Source organism: Rhyacophila brunnea, unplaced genomic scaffold (assembly GCF_057557595.1).
Source record: "Rhyacophila brunnea isolate RB1 unplaced genomic scaffold, BYU_Rbru_1.0 scaffold_19, whole genome shotgun sequence".
In the NCBI taxonomy this organism is placed as follows: Eukaryota; Metazoa; Arthropoda; class Insecta; order Trichoptera; family Rhyacophilidae; genus Rhyacophila; species Rhyacophila brunnea.
The window spans coordinates 1,795,320-1,816,848 of record NW_028232848.1 but is presented as its reverse complement, the minus strand read 5'-3'; the positions used below and the strand labels follow the sequence as shown (position 1 = coordinate 1,816,848).

Sequence of the window (21,529 nt, the reverse complement as noted above, 5' to 3'; positions counted from 1 at the left end):
AGAATAAAAATTTCTAACGATCAATACAATTATTATTACTTCACCATGTTTGATTCTATGTGTCTTCATAGAGTGGATGGTGTCACTTCTCAATCTATTAGGTAGGTACAACCTCAGCGTCCAAACACACATTGGAAAAATACCTGAATTTGCCAGACTCGGGATTCAAACCTGGGACTTAAACGCGAATAAGATTTTTATTAATTATTTTACACAAAGTTGCTTTGTAAGTACCTACCTACTGCATCGCATGAGAATGTTATGAAAAATTAAATTTTGTACAATTTATTACTATAACCTGCCAAATAATTACGACAATTTGCCAAAATTAAAATAAATTATATAGATAAAAGTATGAAAGAATTAATAGTAAACAGAGGAGTGCTCTATCAACTCGCTGAATAATTATTAATACTACAAAAAATATTTTTATTTGATTTTTATATTTTTATAATGTTCAAGTAGCCCTTGATATAAAATGTGTTTTGTCTTTATGTTGCCAGTACTGAACTAAAATACACCATGAACATCGTCTAACCTAAATCGGTGAAATGTCATTTTTTAATTTCCTGTCCAAGTTCCTCGTATAATACAGAATATATAATATTAACAGCGTTTCAGATTCATTTAAATATAATGCCGGCTAATTCATATTCAAATATCAACAACACATTCTCAATTTCAGCTGTCAGAATCGGGTGTGTCTTCAACGTTGAAATATATTTGTCAACTTCCTCAGTCAGCTAAATGTTTAGATTTTCGTTTATTTTACTTCGCTGATGGGTCTAATGTTGATAAACACTTATTTAATATCTAGTTATGACTGTTATAAAGGGATGTAAATAGTAAGTTTATTATTTTATCGTGATTTAACTGTCGTAAACATGAATGAACGGAAATTAGTACACAACTTCAAAAGCTATTTGGGTCTTGAAGACTCATCACTAAAGGTAAGCTTAAACACAGTATAATTATTATAATAATTCATTAAAAGGTGTTTATTTGCCATTACGAACTATTGAAAAGATCCTGTATCAATGTATAACAGATTTTTTACAACCTTGATTTGATTGTAGGTAGGTGTAAACATTGTGCAAATTTGACAGTTTTCAGCAATAGATTTTAATACATTTATTTTGTATCAATTATCAGTTGTGTTTATAATCGATAGTTAAATATGTATGCTGGTGTTATCTTGATGTTATTAAGGGTATTTTGAGGTACCTAGGTATGTAACGGGCCGGGAGCTATCTCCTGTCAGATCCGTCCATGAAAGAAGACAACATTCCAGACTTAGTTGTAATAACGCCTGTACATGTGCATTAATTTACTGGCAGCAATAGTGCGTATCTTAAACTATTGTGACAATAACTGTTTACATGTAAAAGTGCTGACTGTCTCTCTAATCTCATTCGTTGACGCGATGTTGTCATTTTATAGTACCATTTGACAGGTAGTGAAAATCGGTTAACCTCAAAATGGGTATAGGTAGGTCATTTTTTTGCCGACACGTTTCTTTTATTATTATTTGTTTTTTTATTTCTTTATTAAACACCACAACAGGCTGTGAGCCCAATAATAGTGGTAAAACTCCCAAGCTTGAGGAATTTACATATTAGATTATGTAAATATATTAAGACCTCACCGGGAATCGAACCCAGAACTCCGGGATGGAAGACCAGCGCCTTACACACTGCACCACTAAAGGTTTCCCACCATCGTTCTACTGCGTAGGCGCAGATCGAAAAAATCCCTATTGTCGCTTGAAATTCAGAAGCTTTGAAACTTTTTTGATTCATGCATGCAAGCTTGCAACTGCAGGATAATACATGTTTACCCATACATTTTCTTTTTATGGCCACGATAATACTTAGTGCCAACAGTAAATCCATGCACGTGTAAACGGGGTATAAATCTAAATTACTTATTTTTTAATTTACAGATCAACAATGACAAAGATACGCCCCTGGAAGAATTGAAACCAAAGTTACTCGGAGGTAAATAAATGTTATAATAATTTTAATATAATCCGCTTTCGTCCCAGTACGAAAGTTACGATAAAAAGGTTCGTCCAAAAACTTAATACTTACACCAAAACTGATTATTTCAAACATCATAATGATTGATTATATTCTTTGTATCGGCGGCGTATTACTAATCGTTTCGCGATTATTTGACAGCTTTAACTAAAGTACCTAGTAAATTAAAATAGTTTCGCTCTAAACTAGATTATTATAATATTATGCAAGTGGTTATTAACAGAAAAGAATATATTATAGTGAAACAATTCAAAACTAGTAGTTTGGTATGTTTATATAGATCCACCAGTATAATTTGTCCGCTGAGTGGGGGCGCCACATGCTAACATTTGACATATCATTCAATATTTTTTATATTGTGATGAGCTCAATTCTAAATTCGAACATCGGATGATTTATGACGGTATATCTATAGTACAATTCTATGAATAAAAAAAAGAAGGAATGAGCATAATGTACAAATCACAGCAATCAGAAAAGCCGGCAAATCTGGCCGACATTGCATGATACACAAACATAATAATTACAAGATAAAAAAAACTTTTTATGTACCTACTTACAACGTTTTTAAATTTTCTGTTGAACCATATTATAAACTTAACTTGACTAGCTTAAACAATCAAAAAAATTTGTACTTGACATGTCATATTGATTTCCATAGTAACGCACGTATATATTAATAATTTAGTTGCTAGGACCCCGGACCCCTAGCAACCAATAATGGTGTCGAAATAACTTTTCATACAAAACTGAATTAACTGAAAATTAATTCAATTCTACTTAAAGATGGCTAAAAGTATTAAAAAAATGCATTGGCATCGTGTTGTGATATATTCTAAAAGTTTCAAATGTCTAGCTAGTCAGGAAGTTAGTTAAAAATCGATTGCTAGATTTGTACTGAACAAAGAACCACCGGACAAATAAGAATACGAGCTAAGAAAAACGTTGTAAAATACATAAAATTACAAACACATCCAAAGTTTACCGCACACGTACAGACCACATGATATTTGTTTACCTGATATCGTGTGTGATACACAAAAATAAAATACACAAAATTACAAACACATACGAAGTTTACCGCATACATACAGACTACGTGATATTTGTTTACGCGAAGAAAAAAAAAAGATGGCGAATTTGGTTGCCCGTTTTTATACTGCAATAAATCAGTATGTTCCTTCCTGTCTTTTTTTATTTGTTGGTACAATTGAATAATTTGAAACAGAAAGATTAACTGTTATCTGCAACATTTTTTGCAACAATGATATATTAAAAATTAATTAAATTTGTCAATAAATATGATTTTAGTACAATACATACCTACTAGATACAAATAATAGCCTTTTAACATTATTTCATTTAATGAAGAATGAAAATATTTCCGGTGGCAACACCAAGAACTACTGGTGGCTACATTTAAAAACTGCCAATGGAAATAAAAAAAATAATTTTGAGCAAATCAACACATTATTATTGACCATCAAAGATTGCGGTATGTTATTGCTTTTGGTAACTTTTTACCAGATTCTGTCGTACAGAATATATTTGGGAAATTATTTTGTGCTGCAATAGTTTTACGACAGTCAAAATTCACTTATACAGAATTGAATGTGGGCGACGTCAGTGTTAAGAGGAGTAATATAAGTAGCTATCATTAACCCATTAAATCTTTTACTATAATTTACAAAATATTTGATAAGTATGTATGTAAGTATGTTATGTTAAAACTGGGGAACTTACCATACCAGTATTGCCATATGAGTCATTATAAGAATATGTTAATTAAATTTAATTAAATAGTGTGATAAAAGTTTATTCAAAAGATATATAAGTACAAGGATGTACATAGAGTGAGTTAAATATGTGTTAAATATATCAAGCGAATTTATAAAACAATATCGTCTCACGCAAGTGGAATATATCAATCCCAAACAATTTGGTTGGAGCAAAGAGATTAGACTACTTACCATGCTAGATAGGGTTTTTTGAACAACAATTTATATTGTAATTGATTATGATTCCAGAGCTTTTTCAGTGTAGTTGAATTGTTGATTCTGGAGTTTTCTTTATTAAAGGGGGCCATTTTGAAAAAATATATAAGTATAAAATTTAATTTTTGATTTTTAAGGCGGTAAGAAGGGCGGCAGGGTCAATAAAATCCAGCAAGTGCCACTGACTTCTGTATTTACCCCACCTACTATGTGTAGGTTCTCGCCGCTTAAATCACTTTTCTGGATACATATCCCATACCGAGACCGTTTGTGTCGTCCGTGCTGTCTTATTTTTTAGACCGCGTCGGAATATTAAAGAAAACATTTGATGCCTCAGATGGTAGCACTATTTCATGATTCGATAGTTTTATTGATGTAAAATTTATTATTAAAATATTTCATTATACAGGTCGCGTGTTATGTTAATGTGGTCAACTATTTGGTAACTGGACAAAACAGAACAAGATATAACAGAACATGACAAAACAGAACGGTGACAAAATAGAACAGCGATAAACAGACCTGTGACAATTCAGAACTATGGAAATTCAGAACAGATTACATATTCGAATAGTTAAGGGGGGACATGCTCGTCGAAGGTCAAAATTGAGTTTTTATTGTATTTTCAAACCATGATCCTGGACACTCCTTAAACGTTGTAGATAATCTATTTATATAATTTTGAAGCCTTATTATCCTTTATAGTTATTTTAAACATTTGATGACTGCATAAAGTATTTTTGTTACATAAAATAGTATTCTTTTAAACCTCTCGCTCTAATGTTTTAGAATATAGTCATATTTTGGTACATAACTGTGCAGTGGTGTTAAGATTTTTTACATTTATTAATTTTTAAACGCATTTTTAAAACCATTAGTATAATTTATTACAAGATAATTTTTGTAAAATATTCACGATAAAAAATTATATTGATAATCTCTGTGATCCCAAATTTGACAAGAATTAGGCATTTTATTATTCAAAAAATCGGCAAGATTAACACATTTGAAGATGATTCTAAAGATACTTATTATAAGCTATGTCTTTGTCCATTCAAGTGTGATAAACATCTTATGAATAATGATTTTTTTATAATAATTATTGACCTAAGAATAAGGTAGTGTTTTTTTGAAATACGCCATTTCTTTTGTCATTCCCTAGTGGTTAAGCTACAATATACGGCCGTAGCCATAAATTGACAAACTATAATTAAAGTAGATTAGTAGTAGTAGAGTAAGTAGATTAGTAGTAGAGTAAATTATGTTAACGCGCGTGTTTGAACATGTACCTAACCGAATTTTTTTTAATTTTTTTTTAAACGGTACATGTTCAAACACGCGCGTCAATATCATTTTACTCCCTATTTTAATTATAGTTTGTCAATTTATGGCTACGGCCGTATGTTGTAGCTTAACCACTGGGGAATGACAAAAGAAATGGCGTATTTAAAAAAAAACACTACCTTATTCTTAGGTCAATAATTATTATAAAGCAATCATCATTCATAAGATGTTTATCACACTTGAATGGTCAAAGACATAGCTTATAATAAGTATCTTTAGAATCATCTTCAAATGTGTTAATCTTGCCGATTTTTTGAATAATAAAATGCCTAATTCTTGTCAAATTTGGGATCACAGAGATTATCAATATAATTTTTTATCGTGAATATTTTACAAAAATTATCTCATAATAAATTATACTAATGGTTTTATAAATGCGTTTAAAAATTAATAAATGTAAAAAATCTTAACACCACTGCACAGTTATGTACCGAAATATGACTATATTCTAAAACATTAGAGCGAGAGGTTTAAAAGAATACTATTTTATGTAACAAAAATACTTTATGCAGTCATCAAATGTTTAAAATAACTATAAAGGATAATAAGGCTTCAAAATTATATAAATAGATTATCTACAACGTTTAAGGAGTGTCCAGGATCATGATTTGAAAATACAATAAAAACTCAATTTTGACCTACGACGAGCATGTGGGCCGTTAAATTTCCATTTTTTATCTTCACAGAATTAATTATTAAACTCATTATTTCGTTGTAGTCACGCAAGCATTTTGAACATATTAGAATGATTAAGACGAGATATACCTACCTAGCTTGCCGGCAACACCAAGTTGAGTCCCGTTTAATTAAGACTTTCTATTAGAAATGCAGAAATTATATAATTTGATTTTTTTACGGCGTATTGAATACCTGTGTTATTAAAAATCTATACAACATAATATAGAGATAGGTAAGCCTATTTCAATACTAAATGTTATATTTTACTCTGTTCCGAATTTTCATAGTTCTGAATTGTCATAGTTCTGTTTATCGCAGTTCTGTTTTGTCACCGTTCTGTTTCTTCATGTTCTTTTTATTCATGGAACCCAACTATTTATATGCTGCAAAAAATCACGATTGGGCCGAAGGGCCGCCAGTTGCTAACTTCTGCTCCGTATGGTTAAATGGCATTCAAGAAAGCTGACTCAAAACACGAAATGGAGGTCATTTATGTATACCTATGTCAACTAGATTTTCTTGGAAGTTTCTATCAAAAAATATTATTAATGTGTGTGGACATAATTGGTTATTATCAGCTGTCTGGAAAGAGATAATGTAACCACTCCTACGTCAGCTGTTCTTATATATTCTTGTCACAAGATTAACTACTTACTTCCGGAAATATTATTAACTCAATGAATAGTTTTATCAATCTTGTTGATACTGATAAGTATTTTTAACATAGTCATTTATAATATGAGAGATCTATTTCCAAATACCGATGTACACCATTCAATATTAATAATTGTGATAAACAACATTTTTGTGTTTCAATCGTATATGATTGGCTTAACGTTAGCTTTTCTTTTTGTCGTATTTTATTTTCAAATTAAAACATTTTCCCTGTTTTTCTTAGTCGATTGATTCTTAATTATTGGAATAAATATAAGTAAATTCATACTATCAACAGAGGGTACTTATGGAAATTGAATTTAAGTTTTCTACTATTCCATTTGAGTCATTTTGTGCACACCATCGGTGAGTGCATGGTGCCTGAGGATGCCGAAGGGTGAAACCCGGGTTGCAAAAAATGACTCGTATGGAATAATACAAAACATAAACTTAAAGTGGTTATATTTTTTTTTCTAACCATGTCTGATCCAAAGATTATAATATAGGCCTCCACATAGTGGAGATGTGTATTAACTCATTTAGTGCTAAAACCGCGACTGGCGCGTTTGGAGTAGTTGGCCATTAGATATAATTAACATGTTATTTAAATGTGGCAATTAAAAGGTAATTAAAAGGTCAGCAATGATTGTGTTAACATATTTTTGTTTTTACGAGAAATGGATGTTAGCCATGTCTTGCGTATCCTATTAGGTCTATACTATGACTCCAAACACTCATTGAAAAACAATATTTGTATTTGCCAGACTGGTATTTGATATATCTATTTTTAGAGTGTTGTGAATTTTTTTTTTATACACAGGGCATCGTGAAATAGTATTATTTGAAAATGACTGGCTCTTCTCTTCACTCAAAATTTCAACACAAACTTGTTAAGATATTTTCCCGAATGAAAAACTTTAATATTCAACTATTAGCAAACTGGAGAACTTCTGATCTTGTTCACTTGCCTCATTTAAAAAACAAATTGCTCTGATACTAATTACTGTTCCTAAATACTGAATAACTCTGTAAACTGTCTAGCTATATAATTGCTGCTCTCTGTTATTGGGACCATTACCGTAATTTATTTAATTTTGATGTTATGATTGTCATGTTATTTTCCGCTGTTTTTTGGCAGACCTTTATTAAATATTTGAATGTGTAATAATTGTTTGATTTGTTCCAGGTGAGTTGGTGATCGGAGTGGCTCACAATGTCCTTTTGTTCTCGCCCGTCAGTGAAAACCAACAAGGAAGATTTGGATCTCTGTTCGTCACCAACTACAAGCTGTCATTCGTCACTTCTGATGAGCTCGTAAGTGATTTAAGGGCCACCACCAAAGGGTTACAATTAGAGATGGGAAAACTGGGCGATTTTGAAGACTAAGTATACTTACTACCAGTATAAAAAATACTTAGTATATAAACTTGTTTCAAAATACTTACTAGGATTTGGAATACTATATAGATTGTTTGGCGTGTGTATGCGACAAAAGTTTCATACTCAACTGAAACTAAAACCAACTCCATATTATTAGTATTTTAAAATACGTATCGGCTCAGGGAACTCAGACTATGTGTCGGCTTCAATATAATCGCTAAAAATACGCTGAGCTCCGCTTGTCCAAAAGTCCCATTTATTATAAAATTTTAAATTTATGAGTTGTTTTTCTGTTAGGTTACAATATTATTGTTAACAAAAATGAATAACAGTGATTTTTTTTAATTTTAAACATGTTTTGAGCGGTATATAACAAGCCTAAGCCTGTGCGTCATCTCACCACTGTGCTGCGACACAAAATTTATGACCTAATATTATTCATACATTCGAACGCGATAGACTAATAAATTAAAATATACCTATATTCGTAGTGCTATTTCGTTCGTGCGCATTTAATGTCAATAGTGTTGAAAGTCTACCAACTGGCGAGTGAACGGAACAGCGACTCTCGATGATATCGTCACAAGTTTTTTGGAATAAGTTTATTGGGCCACAAATACTTAGTATGGGTAGTTTCATCCGAAACTTGAGTACACAAACTGGTAACAGTATTTCCAATTCACCTCTAGTTACAATGTTAGGAATAATCTACTAATAATAAAAAAAGCTGGCTTTACACAGATGAAATAGTCTGGACCAAGAGAAATGGAATCAGCTTGGAGAAGCCTCTATCCAGACTAATGATGATGAATTGTAGATAAGAACTTTATTGAAAATGATTACGAATGAATCATTCATGAAGACAGCCGAATTAAGGGGCGGACGGTGTAAAGATATTCAAATTTCACTGCTCGCGTGCACTTAAGGACATGGCGGTATTCAGACTGCAAAACTTGCAAAAAGACTGCAGACACAAACAACGTTGTTCATATTATATATTAGCCGGCTCGCACATCTAAACTTGTCTCGTTTGCAACATGACGTCAACCTCAGATGGCAGATGAATGCAACACTATTTTACAACGTTCAAGAAAATTATAACTATTTGTGTATATATGACTGTACTAGGAGATGTGCCTAATTGATGGATGAAACCAATATTTTCGGCTACTATTTCAATTTCTGCAGTACCAATACATAACGACTTTAGCAAATCAAATTTTACAGGAGGCACAAAAACATTTTTGTTATGGTTTTCAGTGAAAGTTAAAATACAAAATAAACATTACCTTAAAGCGCATAATAATTAATTATTTGGTTTTTATATTCCTCACCAGATATTAGTTTTTGAGTTAATTAAAGAAAGTCCAACAAATATGTTGTAAGTTGTTTTTTCGACTTCGCTTCTTTCTTTTTTTTTAAATTGCCAGCTATATTTAGATAATAAATCGGCGTTTGCAGCTTAAATCCCTTGGACACAATGTGTATAATGTTATTATCCAATAAAACCTATTTTGAAAAAATGAGGGTTACGCCCTTTTTCCTTTCTACAGTCGTTAATAATCGCTGTTTCTGATACTCTGATGATTTTTGGCGTTTGACTACTTTGACATTTCAAGAAGTTACGCACGTCGCCATCGCTAGGTTTCTATGTGTGCGGTCAAATATGCAACATTCTACGACATTCTAACAAGGTTTGATTTTTGACTGTGCCGCAGACGAGATGAGTTTAGATCTGCGAGCTGGCTTAATTCCAAGAATACTTATATTTTATCATTTCTTTGTTTGCTACTATAATAAAGACTGCATTATTCAGTAATGAATAAATAGAAAAATTGAATCATTCAATTGGCTGTAAATTGGATTTATTTAAAATAGACTCCAATCTGTATTATCAAACTTAATACTATTTATTGTGTGACACAAAGTGGTTAAGTGGTTTCTGCACGATTATTATTATATTATACTATCATAGAGATGATTAATACTCTTTGATATCATAGTAAGTTAGTTTACTTAGGAAACTTATAAATCCGTCCACTCAGCAATTGTCTAAATACGAGTCAATTGTGAAGTTTAATCATTCCACAGAGACTTACTGTGTAATTGCAATTTGCAGGCGCTAGGAGGTTCACGGCAGGAAAGTCTGGTGTTGGGGCCTTACGATGTGACGCTGAGTATGGTGGCGTCCGTTGCGGAGGTGACTGGCGGTGGCAGCGAGGAGCTGGGCAGTCGGAGACGGCCTCTGAGGCCCATGCAGCAGTTGCCTCGACGGGTGCAAGGATTACAGATCATGTGCAAGGTGGGGACTGACTATAAAGCATTTGAAAAGTTGTTCATGCCTCTAACCGGTTGCAGGATCTCTCCAAATTTTACTTATAACATACTTGCACTTATAAGCATTTCAGAGAGTATTGTATAAAACACTAGTTAACTTTGTCGCAAATAGATAGGACACATATAGCTTAGTGGTCAGGCACATGCACGCAAATCCCAGGGGGAGCAGATTCGAATGATTTTCAAAAAGATTTTTTCTAGTGGTTATATATTTCTCAGAAGTGTTTTCAAATTATGTATGTTCAATAACAAATGTATTAGCTTGAATGAAATTTGTGACGATCTCCACATGTTCTCTCAGTGTGGATGTAAATTTCAAACGATAATCAAAGATGATGTTTCAAAAGCAATTTGCAGTATCTTTTTTTGATTTTTTTGATACTATTTTCACTTTGTAATGTCTTGCTAGATACAACATTAAAAATACCCATAGTGTCATATTTCTAGGGTGTTTCTTTGCTTTGTGCAGAACATGCGAGTACTGTCGTTCGGGTTCAAGTTCTCCCCGGCGGGTCAGGGCCGTACGGTGGCCGCCGCCCTCCTGCACCACGCCTTCCCCCGCCGCCATGACCTCCTCTTCATCTATGACCAGAAGCACCACGCGGCTAAGGACGTGCGGATGGCGGGCAGTGCCGACGTCAATATGTTCCTCACGCCCAACGATTGGCGCCGTGAAATGGAAAGGACCAACTGCCAAAAGTAAACTTGCAACTTTTAAATCTATAGACATACAATCACATTATAAACCTAACTCAACACTTTATTACATTATCTCTTGAGAATGGCCTCTGCAACGAGCTTGAAACATCGAAGAAGAGAAAGAAAGAACGCACGGTGACAGCTCAAAAACCAAATACATTAACAAACAACAGTGAAAAAGCAATATATTTTTGTCGCCTTTTCTAAGTTCAGATTAAGTTGAAGTTGGGTCAATTATCTATCTGCGGATCACCTATAATATTACATGCAATCAGAGTGTAAGAATTGAGGTGATAAGACCAGTTCCACTTAGGGTGAAGGGGTTAAGAGCAAAGTAAGACAAAGATTTATTTTCAGTTGGCGGCTGTCCCGTTCCAACGGCACGGCAGATGGTTTCTGCAGTGGCGCCGGAGAGTCTCTGGTAGTACCAGGAAGCGTTCTGGATTGCTCTTTGCAAGACGCTGCCAGGCATTTCCGTAAAGGCAGAGTACCTGTTTGGGTAAGTCATTTTGTTATCAGCTGAGGTTTTTGGTTGAGCTTCATCTGTAATTCTGTGAACGTCGTAAAGCGATCACTTGCATTGATAAAAAACCATGATTAGTTTGGATTTACTACATCAGATTATTTGATACATGCCATTTGATGAAAAGAATCTATCTTAAAGAAAGATCTGGGAATATTCTTGTGTTGGATTTTCGTGGTTGACAACCTTAAGTGAAAACAAGCTTGACAGGGTAGAACAGATATAGTATGAAAATATGTAAATAAAAAAGTAAACTACCAGTTATGCTCCTAAGCGAAGCATATGGACATCCACAGAGTGGAGGATATATTAACAGAATTTTTACGAGGAAAGGTTGTTAAAACTTTTGGGTAATAGTCCTGGATCAAGCACACTGAAAAAACGTTTATGTAATTTATCAATTATAAGGCCTTATGTTACACTTCATAGGTATGGAGTACTCCAGGTGGTGCGGCATTAGCTCGCTCTGGGGAACTTTCCACGATTCAATCATCCTCATCATCAGCCGCAGCGCACGCGCCTGAGTCCACTCTGTTGGAAGCCGTGCGGAGAGCTCATCCAAACAAGACACCCCTCAAGGTCATCTCCCTCACCACACAACCCCTCAGGATGGCCAGCGAGCGACTCAGCAATCTATGTGCGCCGAGAGGCCTGAGGAACTTTTGGGTAATATAATATCTTATCTACTCGTTTCATCACTGAGGATGGTGATCAATGAATTTACAGGCTTTGCCCATAAGATCTGGTTGCTTCACCTACTGTTAATACAGTCCCCTTCCCCCTGTAGGGCGCATGATCCTGCGACTTCATTTCTTTGATGCCACCAGCTATCACTGTCCTTTTCCGACTTGTTTGATCTCTTCTAGCAATGTGACTGAAGAATTGAAGAATGCATTTTTACATGTAAGTACTTGGTGCTAAGGATAGAGGCATTTGAGCGTATGGCCGTACGTGAAATGCAGAGAATCCTCCAGCAATACCACATCCCAAACACATTATTTCTCTTCCTGTCGGATTTTCAGAAAATCCAGGTTTCAGCACCTTATAAGAAGATTAGGATACCAGTGTATTGATGTGTCTTTCTTTGGTGGTTTTTGATATGCTGTGATTTTTCTATATCTTGGGATGATGACTCATCGGTTGACTACCCCTCTAAAATTTAGATGAAAGTTCTGGGATGTTCAGTATTTGCAATCCTGGGTTTTTATCAATAAATCAGTTGAAATTCTGCAATTCGCGATTCTGGATCTGCAAACCATTTAGTTTTAAAGAAACAAGGTGACAAAGGTATATAGTTGAAATGTATGGTTTATTTTGGTTTGATTTTTGTTTCAGGAGCAAGACAATCAATTTTACTCGTCTCTGGAGAGCTCTCGCTGGCTTCGATACGTCTCCGAGTGTCTGGCCAACGCCGCACTGGCTGCTCACCATCTCGCTGATAATGTCACTGTCGTTCTCCAAGAAGGTTAGCCTCATTCTATTAACCGACTGTGTGCTTAGAAAATATACTATTCATGAAAAAATAATTTGGACTGTAAGTAGTGGACGTCTTGTAAAATTAGATCGCGATCCCTGTCTTTATAATCTGGTTGAATTGATAGTTATCCCACTGCAATTCACAAATACACTTTGGATCAGATTCGTCTCAAAGGAAAGTAAAGAGAAGCTGTATAATGCCCGTATTTATATATGGATCTAAATGTTGGGCCGTATATAAAAAGATAAGATGAAACTGAATATCTTTGAAGGAAAACATAAAAACTACAGTGATTGTTTATTTTGTACAGTTTTACTTTTTTTACATGAGCTTAGAGTTTTTGATTTAATTGTACAAGACTGTTATAAGCAACATTCCCTCTAATTTTTCTATTGTGTGTGCGGATCATCAACGCATCTGAGCAGTGGCGTAACTAGGGTTGGTGTCACCTGTCAGTGACTGGCCATCACCCGGTGCGGTAAATTTACACGCCACCACAAACACCCCCACACTTTTTGGCACGAACACTTTTACCGTTTAAAAAATATTGTAAGTACTGTGATGTTTTCACAATAAGGACTACTATGGGACTGTACTGACAATGTTTCTTGCAAGTTAAAACATGTCAAAGACTAAGAAATGTAGAGATCTAGTGGATATAGTGATCCTACTCGACGTAAAATTTCACTTGCGTGCTCCCGTTAGTCGCACTCGACCTTCGCTTTCCAAGAAATGAGTCGAAGAATTGTGCGGACACATTTTGGTAAGTTTGCGCGTGCATAACCGCACACCTTACAGGGAACATTGGTTATAAGTAGTTATTAACCTTTTCTATGCCTCATAATATTACTATGGCAGGATCTGAGAAGCCGCAGATTTTTAATGACACGTTGAATGTAGAGCGAAGCTCTTACTAAAATCGCTGTAATATCGATAATTTGACGCTTAGTATTTCATAATTATTCAAACAGATGTCACTGTGTGTTTAATTTCTTAGATTATGCAAATCAATCGACAGTGGCTAGTAATTTGTTAAAGGCATAGAACAGGTTACCTAATTCAATATAATTTTTTTTTCTGTTTACTCTCTTCCACAGGTGACGGTATGGACTATTGTGCAGTGGTATCATCTCTCACCCAATTACTATTGGACTCCCATTTTAGAACTATTAAAGGATTTCAGTCTTTAATACAAAAAGAATGGATTGCATTGGGTCATCCTTTTTGTGACAGGTATGGAAACCAACCGAACAATTTGAAGCATTAATATTTTATCCTTGAAATGCCTTCTTTGTACCAACTGTCAAAATACATGGAGAATTTAAAGTTTGTGTTGGTGGTCATAACTTTTTACATCAGATAATTGAAATGCACAGATTGATAAAAGTATCAAATAAGTTTATCTTCGAGTTGCAATTACTACATTTATTAACACTGAGGATCGAGAGGGTTTCTCACCATGCTAAATATGAATCCAGATACTGAACGTAACCAATCATAGGTTTTTGTGCGTTGTTTCTTAACCTATTCCTCGCGCGTGTCATGTAGAGATGCCGGTGATCGCCGTATACGTGAGCCGCGAGCGTCGCCTAGAGGTGACAGTAAGTTTCTACTGCTGTATTTTCGTTATTTGGTAAGCAACAGAGACGAAATTTGTTTTACGAACTTGCTTCATTATTATTCTACTGACATCTGTTGATTTTTGTCATCCAAACATTATGAAATAGTTCGTAATATAGCAAAGACTCGACCCATATCGACTTCCTTCAAAATACAAATAATCAGTTTTGTCGATTCAAATATCTCCGCTAGTTGGTTGCGTAATATGCGCAGCGCGTGATATCATTTCCGACTTGGCTTTGTTTGGAATAGTGCGGTGATACTATTTCAACAGTGTGTGTCTGGTTTCGTACGGTTATCGATACCATTCAGTTTCGGCTTTTATAAAATTACTTTGAATACGCGATTCTGTGATTAAGTGTAATTATTTTAATCATAATATTGGAGATTTCATGCATTTTACCCATTGAAATTAGTGTAAAATGTGATTAAGTAGTATTTTAAATTTCAATAATATAATTTCGAGTTCACAGATTCTTCATATATATTTTTATATACATTTGTAATAGTGACAATAAGTTCGTGTAGGTACATTGTGTAGTGAAATATTTAAAGTTAATTTTTGTACATTGCGATCAAAATGTCTGCGCGTGATAGTGTATCCGATGAGGAAGCCCAAGAATCCATTGAATACTTGGATTCCGATTATGAAATGGAAACTGATGATGAAGGAGAAACAGGGCTGGCAGAACCACACAATATTGACGACCCTTCTGATGTTGACCATAATGTGGGAGAGGCTTCCACTTCCACCTCTGGACATGAAGCACCAGAGGCTCCACGTCAACCGTGGACCGCGGGACCATTTGTGCCAATTGTGTATGACTTTGACAGTTTTAACACTGATGTTAATCCAAGTGTAGGCTTGAATGAGAATTCAAGTGAAATGGAGTTTTTCACACACTTTTTAAATGAAGATATAATGGGTAAAATAGTGAACTTTACCAACGGCTATCACGATCATCTGACCAACACACAAGTCCACACACCTAACGCCCGAATTCATAACTGGTATGATACTTCCATAAGCGAATTGTACATATTTTACGCTGTTACCCTGTTGATGACGAGAAACCGCCGTCTTACAATAGAGGAACACTGGAGTACCGACCCTTTGTTAAATGCAAAAATTTTTAGCCAAACGATGGTCAGAGATCGTTATGAGCTAATTTTGCAAATGCTTCATTACTCTGACAGTGAAACCCCTGCCGGTGATAGACTTTACAAAATTAGAACACTTCTCGACCACTGCAGAAATTTGTTCAAAGACTCGATGTTGCCGAATGAAAACCTCTGTATAGATGAAAGTATTATAGTATTTAAAGGACGACTTATATTTAAGCAGTTTATACCTTCAAAAAGACATAGGTTTGGGATTAAGTTATTTGTGATTTGTGATGTTGAAACTGGATATATTTTAGATTTTATAATTTATTGTGGCGACGGAACGGAAATTACCGATAGTGAAAAGTTGGGTGTGTCTGGGGCTTTTGTGACCACATTGATGAGGGACTATTTTGGCAAAGGCCATAAACTTTTTTGCGACAATTGGTACAGCAGCCCAGAATTATTTGAACATTTGTTTAAACAAAAAACAAATGCGTGCGGGACAGTTCGCAGCAATCGGAAGCAAATGCCGAAAATTCAAAAATTAAAAAAGGGTGAAATAAAATCTTTAAACCGACACCCTTTGCTTGTGTTGAAATGGCATGACAAAAGGGAGGTACACATGATAACTACCATGCACGACGACTCAATGGTGCCCACACATAAAACCAATAGAGCCACAGGACTACCCATTATAAAACCGAAGTGCGTTGTTGATTACAACAAAAACATGGGCTCTGTCGATAAAGTTGACATGATGTTGAGTAGTCTGTCGTGCATGCGAAAAACAATTAAGTGGTACAAAAAAGTTGGTTTCCACATCATTGATTTATTTTTATTAAATGCTAGTATTATTTACACAGTCATAACCGGTAAAAAAACTTCTTTGGCCGATTTTCAGATTAAAGTAATTCGTCAATTAATAGAAAAATATGGTAGTGCCTCAAAACCTTCAACATCATTAAATATACCTTCTTCCAGTAATAATCCAAAAAGAATGTTAAAAACCGAACTTTTAAAACATTTGCCACGTCAAGTTCCCCCAACTGAGAAAAAAGTCAAAGCATTTAGGCGGTGTCGGGTATGTTCCCAATCTACCATTAAAAATACAAAAAGAAAAATGACAAATATTATGTGTCGAGAATGTGATGTAGCTTTGTGCCCTCAGCCCTGTTTTTACGATTACCATGAAACTATTAAATTTTAAATTCTTGTCGTTAAGTGTTTTGAAATAACCCCTCAATAATAAATAAAGTGATTTCGTAATATTTTTTATGTGCTCTGTAAAATATTAATGTGTTCTGTGTTTGAAGTGGGGTTCCCACGTATCGTGCCCTAATAAACTTGTCATCGGCGCAAGTGTTCATGCCACTTGAAGTACGACAGTGGCCGCCTGGTATGTACCTATGCATGGTTTTTTTACTATGGGACGTGTTTGTTCAAGCTCTATCGCCTCATTTAAGTCGTATTTGTTTATTTTTAGATGTCGTAAAATTATTAGGAATGTATATTTATCGGTTTTACTGCTTCTCGGATTTTTAATGACAGTTTTTAACGAGTTATGATATGATTTATGATTTGTAAAAATCACGCCGCCGACAAATGATATACATTGGGGCGACCATTGGCGCGACGAAAAGGTTAAGCGCGAAATATATTATACTGCATGTCACGTACTATCACGTGACGTCACAGTAAGCTGCCGCTATGGGTAAAAAGTGTGTAATGTCGTTTTTCATGGTGTTTAAAATGTTATCAGACTGATGCTCCCATCCCGTAGCATATTTTGAACCTATAAACAAACATTGTCAGTTAGCAAAATCTGCCGAAATCACCAGAACAACAATGAGGTCACCTTACGTTGTATTGCACTGCATCGACACCTGCATGACTTAATGAATGTTTTTTATGATTTTCTACATGCCTACACATTTTCGAATCATGTCAAAATTTTTTATTTTTAGCGGTTGGCACAATGTATTTTTTATAAGAATGTTGTCTATTATCTATGGTCTGCGGGTTGGGTTCTGTTCAAAATATTATTGAATTTACAGGGACTCGTTACTAGGTTACTCCATCATTGAATTTACAGGGATCGTGTTCGTTCAAAATGACGAAACCATAGACTAAATTTGTCGCCGTGACAGCGTGATAGTACGCGACATGCATCTCAATATAATCACAACTTAAGTGTTTAGGTAGGGGTCATACAATACAATTCTTGTAATGTATGTGCTTTGGATTATAATTACAAAGTAAAGTTTAGTATACAAGCTGTGCAGTAAAAGCAATTTGATCCAAAATTTGTTTTGTCCACTAAACATAAGTTCACCTGTGATATTAATGTGTAGGTACTTAAAAAATATTAATCTTTTTCTCTTAGTTTAACTTTCTGCAGAACCCATTTAGGAAACGTTGTCATGCAGTGATAGGACAGTACAGGTATTCCAGTAGAAAGATACTGATATTCAATATTTGCATGTATGGATTCAGGTTAGGTCACATGGCGTTAGAGGAGTCAGAGATATCGGACGGCAGCCGAGAGATGTCGCCGGTGTTACTGCTGTTCCTGGACTGCTGCTGGCAGCTCACTCAGCAGTTTTCCTCCGCCTTCCAGTTCACGGGAGTGTACCTTACCACCGTCTGGGACGCCGCCCACAATCAACTGTTTGACACTTTCCTTTTCAACAACCCTCGAGACAGAGAAGTCGCTGAAACCAAGGTCACATATTCATCTATTAAATATTAGTTTACTGGAGACAATATAGCTTCAGCTGGAATACCAAGTTTGAATTGAATAAAATAAATGGAAGTAATTTAAGTTGACAGCTTTAGTTTAGTTTGGAGGTGAACTTTAATTTAATATTGTCTTATTATTATTTTCAGTGTCATGTTTTACGGTCTGTTTGGGATTGGGAAGATCAGCTGACCGAAAAGGAAATTCAATACTTCTACAATCCTCTGTACGCCCCATCGCATACACCCCTTCATCCACCCAAATCTGGTGAGCCTGGACCTAACCTCTACTCCTTTTTTTTTTGTTTTATAGATAGAAAGATATGATAAAAACTTTACATTATTGTTTGAAGATATTGACAAGTTGTTTACGCCTGTGTGTAGTGATACCCCCATCGGCGATTCGGCTGCCTGGCCTGGCGAGTCCGCAGAAGAATCCCAAACCCGAACTACTTCTGGAGCCGTCACCCTCTCGCCTCATCCCCGAGGTGGGGGTGAGTTGCCTAGAGCTGTGGTCGCAGTGTTACCTCCGCTGGCTGCCTCCACTCAACCTGCCCGCTTCTGGTGAAGTTCAATCGCTTCTGCACAACATGAGGCTTGTTAGAGAGGTAAATAACATTATTTAACTTGCTGACCGCGGAGCATTTAATTACTTTTTAATTACCGCATTTAAATAGCATGCTAATTATATTGAATGGCCAATTAATTAATGTACAACAGGTGTTCTGTCCGCGTGGAAAGGATTAAGGCTATACCTCAGCTGAGGCATGGTCTAAAAAGATCGTGACTAGGCGATGCGCGGATTGCGGGTCGCGGGTGTAAATCACGCAAGCCGAACAAAATATAATTTGTCATAAAAGTTCAACATGCGTCCTTTTTATTTTATGTTCATTATTATATTCGAAATAATAATAGTATTTTTAAGTACATGCGGAACGTTTTTTAGTCATCTTTACATGATTTAAGAACATTTTCATCCGACTCAAATCAGAAAAGAAATTGGCGTGCGAACAGGTCGACTATATCTCTCCGAATGGCAACGCGCCGCAAAATTTCGTTCCACATAGTGTTGAAAATTATTTGCCGTTTCATTTATGTACGCTCTTAAGGCAGTAGCCTTCAAAATTAATAATATAAGAAATTATAGTGAAACTACAAAATCTTTAATTCTTCTGAATTCATTAGGTTGCATATTTTTCCCAGCATTAGGGAACACAGTTTCTATGCGTACATTACATATATGTAATATAATATTGTAATAATTTTATGTTGAATTACGGTAGCGATTAACATAGAAGCAACTTTCTCATGAGACTCCTTGCCCACTTTTTATGGCGAAAGGGTCTAAAAGGTATGAGCTTTGACGATTCAGGCTAGTGCGGTTGTTATTTAATTATTATTTATTACTACATGTGTCGATAGCGTTACCTTATTTTCAAGTTTTCTTGGAATTGCCTTTAATTTTATGTCGGCTCTCAGATCAAAACTCGCCTCGTTCGCCGCGACCGAGTTTCGAGACGAGTGAAAAATTGTTGCGTGTGACGAACGCGCACATCTATTTGCGACACTCGCTTCTCGAAACATCAAAATAATAAGTACTCTGGCCAGACGCCATTAAGCAAATATGTCATCAGACGCTGAAACAGCGATTATTATGTATTGGTATCGCAGACATTTAAGTGGAAGGTGAAAATATTGGATTCATCCGTCAATTAGCAATATATCAATGCACAGTGCATCATTTATCGCAGCAGAACGGCCACCGGCGAACAGTGACGTCTAGATATGAATGGCAAAAATGGCCGAATCGAGTGCTATGCGCAGGCGCGCGGTCGGCTTTATCGCGTCTAACATGTTCGTGGAGTCACTACTTGATCTGTCGCTTTGCAACATAGATGTTTTTCAGTCGCATTCGACCAATCTGCGAAGCTCCTGATGCTCCTGAGTTCTGATGTGCAAGCTGGCTAAGATATTCCAGAGGTGTAATTCACACGGGATCCACTCTTAAAGATTTTGAGAATGTTTTCGAATCGGCTTTGCCAATGCTGAAATCTGCAGGCATTCTCATGTGGGAACAGGTCCAATTTTAAGTATTATATAATTGATATCTGGTTTTCTTTCAGATAACTACTCTTCAGCACAATGCGATCCACACCAGCCACAGCCGTCACAACATCACAAACGGCTCGCGTTCTCGCAACGATTCCTCAGAAGACGAGCCCCCTACTCCTGAGCATCCGCTCTCCGTGTCGGCATTCTTCCCCTTCGTGGGCGGAGCTCCTCTTCCCAAGGGACAGGTTTCCCCCCTCACCGCCGAAGATCTTCGCTTGGATTCGCAGTCCATTCTCAACGCCCCCGATTAAAAGTCACCACCTATTCAAATATTTACCATGTCAGGAAATTACTGAAAACTTTTAATGCAAACATAATTACAATTATATGTGATCCACTTAAATATACGTCTCCGGAAAGCGATACTCCAACGGAGACATTTTTTTTAAATTCTGGAGGCCAGTACAACAAGTGTTCTTTTCAATAGTTATTTAGTCAGTTTGTAACACTGTTTTGAAGGGTGTTGACTGGCTTTAAAATGAATTAAGATTCCATTCTTGATAATGTTTGAAGACACTGATCATTAAAAGGAAGTAAGGGATACCTGATACAACTTACTTTTCTTTTAAATATAACTGCTATGAGGCGGAAAGGATAAGACGTATATTCTATTTTTTTTATTATCCATGTATATTTTAATTTTTCCATTCGTTTGAATGAGAAAAAAAATTACCCAAGAAATAAATAATATAACAATCTTTTAGAATATTATAATGATATTAATTAGAAGAAAAAACCAATCCACTATGGCAAACATTCAAATAATAATATTCTCTTTTAACTAATTCTTAATTACCTATTGTATATTTAATTGTAATAATATTATTAT

General features: G+C 35.4%; 1 protein-coding gene across 1 annotated transcript; it reads left to right on the top strand.

The window, feature by feature from the left end:
* The first annotated feature begins 543 nt into the window (after window positions 1–543).
* Window positions 544–21,526, top strand: LOC147072635 (myotubularin-related protein 10-B). Its single transcript, XM_085945779.1, has 13 exons — window positions 544–950; window positions 1,943–1,997; window positions 7,896–8,023; window positions 10,209–10,391; window positions 10,896–11,125; window positions 11,483–11,624; window positions 12,078–12,314; window positions 12,984–13,113; window positions 14,223–14,358; window positions 18,346–18,574; window positions 18,739–18,856; window positions 18,973–19,196; window positions 20,712–21,526. Exons 1-13 carry the CDS (start codon window positions 885–887, stop codon window positions 20,949–20,951), a joined length of 2,118 nt encoding a protein of 705 aa, XP_085801905.1. The 5' UTR covers window positions 544–884; the 3' UTR covers window positions 20,952–21,526.
* The last annotated feature ends 3 nt before the right edge of the window (window positions 21,527–21,529 follow it).

Excerpts from the sequence above, each read along its gene's own strand:
- LOC147072635 (XM_085945779.1), top strand. The coding sequence starts at position 885 with ATGAATGAACGGAAATTAGTACACAACTTCAAAAGCTATTTGGGTCTT. Across the intron at positions 11,126-11,482 it reads GAAAGGACCAACTGCCAAAA|TTGGCGGCTGTCCCGTTCCA; the intron begins GTAAACTTGCAA and ends ATTTATTTTCAG. Across the intron at positions 19,197-20,711 it reads ACATGAGGCTTGTTAGAGAG|ATAACTACTCTTCAGCACAA; the intron begins GTAAATAACATT and ends GTTTTCTTTCAG.